Consider the following 9,707-nt stretch of genomic DNA (forward strand, 5'->3'; position numbering starts at 1 on the left):
TGACTTCCTTCCCCAGCGTTGTTACCTGCCCCGCACACCTGTGCTCTCGTGGTCACCTGTTCGCATACCCTGTTCTCTCTCTCATGCACTGCTCACCGCAGCTGCGGTGTTGATGTTTAAGTGCCGGCCACTGTGCTGTGTGCTGACGACCCTGGGTCGGGTTTCCACAGGGTCCCCGTGGGTCAGCTCGGATTAGTTAAGGTCTCTGGTCACCTGGGTTTTGTTTTGTTTTGTTTTGCAGGAACCTGTTCAGGATGTGGGGGCTTCACCATCTACCCCTGGAACTGGAAAATCCAAGGTGAAGAGTGGATGGGGGGGTGAACTGGGGGACTTTGGCAGGCAGCGGGAAAGGATGACTTACAAGAAACCGTCATTCTCGAAGGGATCTCAGTTGGGTTTACATAGCTCCAGCTTTACGTTGCTGATCTAGGACGGTCTGGCTGTTTACTTCCTGCCTCTGGGTGAACATTGCCGAGAGAGTTTGCAGTTTTTCAGACATTAAACGAAGTCATCTAAGTTTTCAGGCTTTTATGTACAAATGCCTGGGAAGGAAGACCTGGTAGTGCTTTGGAGGAAAAAGCTGCAGGAAACTTAAGGAGCACGTTCTGTTCTGACTCTGGAGCAGGAGTTAGGGAACGATGTCCCCGTGGTTTGTGAACCATGAGAGTCACTTACCTTTGTGAATGCTGGATTAGGTGATCGGCAGGGCCCTAACCATGTAAACATTCAGAGGCCCCAGAACTTGTGACCGTGTTACTGCACACACACTTTGTTTCGGTTACTAGCCTGAGCACCCACTCTTACACTTCATGGTGTTCTGTGCCGTGGAGTCGGTTCCAATTCATAGACACCTGTATAGAGTTTCTGAGGTTGTAAATCTATGCGGGAACAGAAAACCTTGTCTTTATCTCACAGAGCAGCTGGTGGGCTTGAACCACCAGTCTTTAGTTTGTAGTACAGTGCTTATCCTGCAGAGCCACTGCACTCCCCTCCTAAATGTGATACTGGTGGTGATGGTGTGTCATGGAGTCAATTCCTCTGTAGCGTTTCCAAGGCTGAGTCTCTACAGCAGCAGAAAGCCTTTGTCTTTCACCTGCGGAACCTGGTAGACTCTAACTGCTGTAACCCAATATGCCACCAGAGCTCCGTTAACAAACTTCATTGTTCTTATTGTTGTGAAGTCCCTTGGAGTCGGTTCCAAGAAACAGCTGGTGGGTTTGTGGTTCGCAGTCCAGTACAGATCCTATAACTCCACACCAAGACTCCAAATTCTGTAGTAACTGGGAAATAATTCCTATTGATATCCCCGTTTCACAAATGAGAAACTGAGCCTGCTGGGGTTAAGTAATTTTCCCAAGTACTAAGGCCTAATTTTGGGCCTCCCTGAGTAATGCACATGGCTAATGCTCCCAGCTAATAACCAGAAGGTTGGAAGATCAAGTCTACTTAAAGGTACTGCATCAGCAGAAAGCCCTGATGATCTGCCTCCAAACTGTTAGCCACTGAAAATCTCATAGAGAGAGTGTGCTCTGACATAGGAGGCCACCACTGGAAGTCTCTTCATCAGCTGTGGTCGTGGTCGTTGTAAGTGACATTGAGTTGGTTGTGACTCAGCAACCCCGTATAGAGTTTTTGAGGAGCAGCTGCAGTGAGTTTGAACCCGTGGCCTTCAGACAGCAGTCCAGAGCTTACCTACAGCACCACACAGACCCTGGTAGTAAGTGCTGTCAAGTCGGTTCCGACTATAGAGGGTTTCTGAGGAGTGGCTCGTGGATTCGAAACACTGACCTTTTGGTTAGCAGTGCAGTGCTTATACAGTGCCACACCAGGCCTCAAGGACTAATTTTTAATGAACACCAAATGAAGCTTGATTCATCTTGGTACAGTAAATCTTCCGTTTGCTTTCAGCCAAAGACTTCTTTCACCCTTGGCTAGAAATGTATTGTGCTAAGAAACTTTAAATAGCATTAGTCTCAACCCCTACAATTAAGGGAATCAAAACCCGGGGGCTTTCTATACCTAAAGGATAGTAGCTTTACATAAAATGACGTTTGCAGGGATTTTCTTGTTTGTTGTTTGTTTTGTAACTTTTCATAGTTGCTTAATTAAGGAATCCTGGTGGTGCCGGGGTTAAGCAGTGCTAACCGAAATGATGGGCACGTTGACTCCGTGGGAGAAAGACGTGCTTCTGCTTCTGTTCAGTCTCACGGCGCTGGGCACCCGCAGGCACTTCTCTGCCCACACTGTCATGGGGATTTCTTTGTAGTTTTTTTTTTAACTGAGTCCTGGTGTGACACTGTAGGATAAGCACTGAACCCTGAGGTGAATTTGAACCACAAAATCAACAGTTCAAACTCACCAGGCGCTCCTCGGAAACCCTATAGAGGGTTTCTATGGGAAACCGACTCCACGGCACTGAACAGTTGCTTGATTGGAACCCTGGTTGGTGCAAATGATTAAGCACTAGACTAGTCACAGAAAGATCGGCAGTTCACACCTGCCCAGAGGCACCTGGCAAGGGAGTCCAGGAAGATTGACTTTCAAGGAGCACAGCTGTTGAAAATTCTGGAATCCTAGTGTGGCACTATAGGATGAGCGCTGGTCAGCAGTTCGACCCACCAGCTGCTCCGTAGAAATCCTATCCAGGGTCACTATAAGTCAGAACCAACTCAACAGCACTTAACAACAACAATGGAGAATGAGTCCGATCCAGCAGCAGCTAGTTTTGAGTTTTAATTAATAATGAAGTTAAAATTGATTTGCTACTTTTGAAAAATGTGCAATAGAGTATCTTTGTTGTTAGGTGCCAAAAAGTCAGTTCTGACTCACAGCTACATTGTATAGAGTTTCCAAGATAGCTGCAGTGAGAGCGGGAAGCTCTGTCTTTCTCCGTTAGAGCGGCTGGTGGGTTTGAACTACTGACCTTGCATTTAGCAGCCCAGTGCTTATTTTTAGGTAGCAGAGAGACTTTATTCAGTAGACTATTTTTCTTTTTAGGTAGACATTGTGTTTCCTTTTTATGGTATGCTAGAAACAAGTGATAACAAACTGGTAACATCACAACATTTTTCAGCTGGAAACATTGCCCAAGGAAGATCTCATCAAGTTTGCCAAGAAGCAGATGATGCTAATACAGAAAACTAAATCAAGGTGTACAGGTATTGGGCTGAATATATTTATCTTTCCCACCAATCCCATTTACTCTTGTTGTTAAGTGCTGTTGAGTCAGTTCCGACCCATAGTAACATGTGTAGGAGCGGCTGTTGGGCTTGAACCACCAACCTTGTGGATCTGACCCACAGCGGAGTGGAGTCCATTTGTGCGTAGGTAAAAAAATCGGGTTTTTTTTGTTTTGTTCTATTTTCCAGGATTCTAAATACAGCTTATATGGAGAAGTAGAAGCTGTTATTTAAAATTGTAATGACCTGTGTGTGATGTTTTTATGATCACACGGCTTACATTGCACTTTCCGTTGCGTTATGAGATAAAGCAGGGGACGGGCTGATTGTTGGTCATAGTGCCGTGGAGTTGGTTCTGACTCACGGTGACCTGATGAGGAGAAGAGTGAGGCACTGCCTGGTCCTGCACAAAGCTCACAATCCCTGCTGCTGTCTCTCTGCTGCTCCATCTCGTTGGGGTCTTCCTCTTGTTCGCTGACCAAGCATAGTGTCCTCCTCCAGGGACTGGTCCCTCCTGATAATATGTCCAAAGTAGAGACGAAGTCTGGCCATCCTGACTTCTAGGAGCATTCCGGCTGTACTTCTTCCAGCACAGATTTGTTTGTTCTTCTGGCAGTCCATGGGACTTGTCATGTTCCCCTCTAACACTGGAACTCTGCGGTTTTCGTTATTCAGAGAGGTCTCGTGCAGTAGATTGGCCTAATGCAATACGTCATTGGATTTCTTGACTAGTGCTTCATGGATCCAAGTAAAATTAAGTCTTGGCAACTTCAGTCTTTTCTCCATTTATCATGAGGTTATTTATTGGTCCGGTAGTGAGGATTTTTGTTTTCTTTACATTGAGATGCAATCCATATTTAAGGCTATGGTGTTCGGTCTTCATCAGTAAGGATTTTAAGTCGTCTTCACATTCAACTAGCAAGGTTGTATCATCTGCATGTTGCAGGGTGTTAGTGAGTCTTCCTCCAATCCTGATGCCACATTCTTCTTCATATAGTCCAGCCTCAGATTATTTCCTCAGCAAACAGATTTAATAAGTGTGGTGAAAGAATACAATGCTGGCACACACCTATCTCAATTTTTAACCATTCATTGTCCTCTTGTATTAGAATGATTTCCACTTAGTCTATATACAGATTCCTCAAGAGCACGGTTAAGTGTTCCGGAATATTCATCGTCTGCAATGTTGTCCATAGTTTGTCATGATCCACACAATTGAAAGCCTTTGCCTACTCAGTAAAGCACAGGTAAATATCTTTCTGGTGTTCTGTGGTTTCAGCAAAGATCCGTCTGCGTTCAGCAGTGATAACCCTCGTTCCATGGCCTTGTCTGAAGCCCGATGGAACCTCTCCAGCTCCTCTCAGTGTACTGTTGCAGCTGTTTATGAATGATCTCTAACAAAATCTTACTTGGATATGATATTAATGATAGTGTCCAATGGTTTTTCTCATTCCGTCGAGTCGCCTCTCTTTGGAATGAGCACATATGTCCATGTCCTAATCAGTTGGCTAGGTAGCTGTCTTCCAAATTTCTTGGCATAGATGAGTGAGTGCCTCCATTGCTACCTCAGTTTGTTGAAAGAGTTCAATTTTCCATCAGTTCCCGAAACATTGTTCATTGCCAATGCCTTCAGTGCACCTTGGACTTCTTCCTTCAGTACCATTGGCTCGTGATCATGTACTACCTCTTGAAATGGTTGAACATTGTCTGGTTCTTTTTGGTACAATGACTCTGTGTGTTCCTTCCATCTTCTTTTGGTGCTTTCTGCATCATTCATTATTTTGTGTACGTTGTTCATTATTGTTAAGTGCCATCACATCGATTCCAGCCCGTAGCCACCCTGTATAACAGGGGTGGGAACATCCGGCCCTGGACCATATCAGGCCCATGAGATCATGTGGTCTGGCCCTGCCAAGGCATGGCAGTTCCAGCCGTCACATGGTGAGGTAATTAAACTTTAACCAAATACAGCAGGCTGATCTTTAAGTTGATAATTTTGTATGGCTGGTGAATGATATTATACATTTTGATAGAAGAAAGGTTCCCTAGCTCTGCTGTATAGGTTTCCACGGAGCAGCTGGTGGGTTTGAACTGACCTTGTAGTTCCCAGTCCAGTGCGGACCCTACAGCACCATCCCAAGAAGAGAGTCTTTGGCCTGTGGAATCCTTTACTATTTCAAGTTCTTTCAGCTTGAGAAATGCTGAGTTTGTGCTTCCCTTTTGGTTTTCTGACTCCAGGTCTTTGCACATTTAATTATACTTGACTTTGTCTTCTCTGTCTGCCCTTTGAAATTTTATGTTCAGCTCTTTTACCTCGTCATTTTTTCCATTTGCTTTAGCAACTCTGTGCTGGAGAGTAAGTTTCAGAGTCACTCTGGCATCCATATTGGTCTTTTCTTCTTCCTTGTCTTCTTAATGACCTTTTGCTTTCTTCCTGTATGATGTACTTGATGTCATCCCACAACTCTTCTGGTCTTTGGTATTTTGTGTTTAATGCAACAAATCTTTTGTTGAGATGATCTCTAAATTCAGCTAAAAAGTGTTCAAATTTATATTTTGGTTGTTGTGGACTTGTTTTCGTTTTTTTCCGCTTCAGCCTGAACTTGGATATGAGCAATTGATAGTTTGTTCCACAGTCTGCCCTTGACCTTGTTTTGGCTGATGATATGGAGCTTTTCCACCATCTCTTTGCAGAGATGTAGTCATTTCGTTTCTGTGTCTTCCATCTGGTAAGGTCCATGTGGATAGCCAGCCATCTTTGATATCATTTAAAAAAGGTATTTGCAATGAAGAAGTCGTTGGTCCTCGCAGAAGTCTATCATGTGATCTGCAGCATCATTTTTATCACCAAAGTCATATTTTCTGACAACTGATCCTTCCTCTTTGTTTCCAACCATTGCATTCTAATCACTAGTAATTATCAATGTATCTTGATTGCATGTTTGATCAATTTCAGACTGAAGAAGTTGGTAGAATTCTTTAATGTCATCATCACTGATTTTAGTGGTTGGTTGTAAATTTGACTAATAGTGGCATTAACTGGTCTTCCTTGTAGATGTATGAATATTAATTATCATAGGCAATATTAATACATAAAGATAGATCTTGAAATGTTCTTTTGATGATGATTGTGACACCATTCCTCTTCAGTTTATCATGCCTAGCACAGTAAATCCTGTGCTAGTCAGACTCAGTGGCCAACACCCTAGGATCGCCTTCTTTATGCGTTCCATTGCATTTTTTACTACTTCCAGTTTTCCTAGATTCATACTTCATACATTCCATATTCCAGTTGTTAAGGGATCATTACAGCTGTTTCTCTTCATTTTGAGTTGTGCCCCATCAGCAGATGAAGGTCCTGAAAGCTTTACTCCATTCTCATTATCACAGTAACTCTACTTTGAGGAGGCAGCTCTTCCGCAGTCGCTTTTTAAGTGCCTTCCAACCTGAGGGGCTCATCTTCTGGCCCTGTATCTGACAGTGTTTCTCTGTTATTCATGAAACATTCAGAAGTCATCCACCTCTCCTTATTCTTAGACTGGAAGCTCAGCTAAAACCTGTCTACTGTGGGTGTACCCTTGTTGTTAAGTGTTGTCAACTCTGTTCTTACTCATAGTAATCCTGTATAGTGTTTCCAAGGAGCAGCTGGTGAGCTTGAACCACCAACTTTGAAGTTCAAACTGACTTTGCAGTCCAGCGAATTACCCCACAGCACCACACCAGGACTCCCTGAGTGACCCTGCTGGTATTTAAAATACCAGTGACATCCCAGCGACACACAGGCCACCACAGTATGAGAAAGTGACAGGAAAAGGGTGGAGGAGCGGGGGAGGAGGATTAGAAAACAAGTTGTTGACTTGAAGCATTTTTCTCTTCATGGGGATTGTCAAGTTTTCAAAACCTGGGTTTTTTTCTGTGAACACATCCCGGAGAGTCAGTAGAACTACGAGCAGCAGAAGATCGTGAGCATAAAGAAGTAAGAGGAGAGGTACTAGTAAAGTCTGAATGTTTCTCTATTCTGGGAGTGTATAAGTATAGTTACTTAATGAACTTGATTGAGTCTCATTCAGCATCTTTTTATTCCAAAAGGAAAAAGATTTCAGTGTTCTTAAATGTCTGTGTTTAAGTGGATAAGCTGGTGAATTTTCAGTGACTAAACCCAAGACTTCTTTGTTCTTAAGAAAGGTCAAGTTATGGTTTGGGAGGTGTGATCAGCTCTTGCTGAAGGTGGTAATTTATGTGGAAAAGTATATTAGACTCCAGACCTAGATGTGAATTGATAAAATACTCAAATTGGCATTTGTGCTTAATGTGGGGCTAGTTGTAACTTTTAGATTATACAGTAAGGGTATTTATAGAGTAAATGATATGTCTGGGATTTGCTTTCAAATTAATCACAGTGGGAAGCGGAAGTAAATACAGGTCTGGATGAAAGAGAAGTATCTGTCCTAATTTATAGTGACTTTCAGAATATACTTCCTTCCTGTGACCATTGGTTGATTTCCTCATTTCTGAACTGAAATTCTTTTTGTTTCTTGTTTATTTAATGTTTAGAATTGGAGAAAGAAATTGAAGAACTGAAATCAAAACCTGTTGCTGGAGGAACTGATGATATTATAAAGGTACTAAAACCTTTGCAAATATGAGTTTAATTCGTGTTTAGTTATTTTGAAGAAATGTCTGTTGAATTGCCTTGAATATTACCAGTTGGGTAGAGTGCTTACCTGGCTTTTTAATCCGTACCTTACACTTAGTGGTGGTCGTTAAGTTTTCTACCTCTAATGCACTGTAAAAAGGGAGCGTTAAATGACCTTGGAGTTCCTCGTAGTTTTAAGATGAGTGTTTGCTTTTCTCTTTTCTTCTTCCAACGCATTCTGTAACTATGGCTGTTCCTTGCTTTTTCCACCGCCCTCAGGAAACCCAGCCTTTCTCATGACTTTGAGGATTCCTTTCTGGGCTGATGACGTCTAGTTCTATCTCTTGCCATGACTGTTCACCCACATTTCACAGTTGTGTATCTAGCTGCATGAGGGGAAAAGCTTCAAGTGTTTCTCTTCTCTGCTCCTCAAGCTCAACGTGACCAACTCCCTTAATTGCCATTGAGTCGCTTCCAACTCAGTGATGCTGTGTACAACAGAATGAAACCCTGCCCAGTCCTGCGCCAACCTCACAGTTATGTTTGAGCCCATTGATACTGTCACTGAGTCAGTCCATCTTGCTGGGGGTCTTCCTCCTTTCTGTTGATTCTTCCACTTTTCCAGTCATGACGTCCTGGTCCCGCCTAAGAACATGCTAAAGACTGAGAGAGGAAGTTCCACCGTCTTTTTTTCTAAGGCACATCTGGCTGTACTTCCAAGACAGATTTGTTTTTTTGGCCGTGCATGGTCCTTTGAATAATCTTCTCTAACACTGTAACTCCTGTGCTCTTCCTTATTCATTGTCCAACTTTCTCTTGCATATGAGGCAATTGACTCATCAGGTGCTTTCAGACCTCACTGTGGAGAGGTCTTTGCAGCAGATCTGACCATCGCCATGTCTCTTCTGGGCTCTTTTACTCTGCTTCCGTGAGTGTTCACTGTGGATCTGAGCAACTTCAATCTTTTCTCCATTTATCATGATATTGTTTATTGGTCCATTTGTAAGAATTTTGGTTTTCTTTACATTGGGATGCAATCTATACTGAAAACTATAGTCTCTGAACTTCATCAGTAAACATTTCAAGTTCTCTTCACTTCCAGTAATAAGAGTGTGGCATCTGCAGACCTCAGGTTGTCATTGAGTCTTCTTCCAATCCTAATGCCACGTTCTTCTTTATGTAATCCAGCTTCTCACGTTATCTGCTCAGCTTACAGACTGACTAAGTATGAAAGGATAAGGCCCTGCCACACACAGTTTCTGATCTTAAACCATTCAGTATCCCCTGTTTTGTTCCAACAACTGCCTCTTCGTCTGTGTTCAGGTTCCTAGAGACCACTATGAAGTCTACTGGAATACCCATTTTTCAGAATGCTATTCACAGTTTTTTGTGGTCCCCATATAACAGATCAAATGCCTTTGTATAGTCAATAAAGAACAAGTAAACATTTCTCTGCTTCCGTATGATGTCAGCAGTGGTATCCTGAGTTTTACGTCCTCTTCTCGATCCGACTTGGATTTCTGGCAGCTCCCTGTCAATGTACTGCTGCAAGCATTTAATTATCTTCAGCAAAGTTCTACATTCATGTGATATTAATGATATTATTAGACTCCCGCATTCCATTGATTCACCTTTCTTTGGAATGGACACAAATGTGGTTCTCTTCCAGTCGGCCATGTGGCTGTCTTCCAAGTCTCTTAGCATCGACGAATGAGCGCCTCCAGCACCACATCAGTGTGTTGAAAGATTGCTCCAGTCTGTGTTCTGTCAGGCCCAGAATCTGGGTTTTTACCAGAGCTCTCAGGGTAGCCTGGACATCTTTCTTCAGCACCTTCAGTTCTTGATCAGATGCTTCCTCTTGAGATGGTTGAATGTTGACTCCGTGCAGTGTC

General features: G+C 43.1%; 1 protein-coding gene across 1 annotated transcript in view; it reads left to right on the plus strand.

Moving 5' to 3' along the window:
- Positions 1-241: 241 nt before the first annotated feature.
- The window catches only part of GCC2 (GRIP and coiled-coil domain containing 2), a 75,378-nt gene continuing 65,912 nt past the window's right edge, over positions 242-9,707 (plus strand). The window contains exons 1-3 of the mRNA XM_006873033.1: positions 242-298; positions 3,074-3,158; positions 7,734-7,801. Of these exons, the coding sequence (XP_006873095.1) occupies positions 3,122-3,158; positions 7,734-7,801 (105 nt within the window). The 5' untranslated portion in view covers positions 242-298; positions 3,074-3,121. The remainder of the gene's footprint in view (positions 299-3,073; positions 3,159-7,733; positions 7,802-9,707) is intronic.

This window comes from Chrysochloris asiatica, unplaced genomic scaffold (genome assembly GCF_000296735.1).
Source record: "Chrysochloris asiatica unplaced genomic scaffold, ChrAsi1.0 scaffold00220, whole genome shotgun sequence".
Classification (NCBI taxonomy): Eukaryota; Metazoa; Chordata; class Mammalia; order Afrosoricida; family Chrysochloridae; genus Chrysochloris; species Chrysochloris asiatica.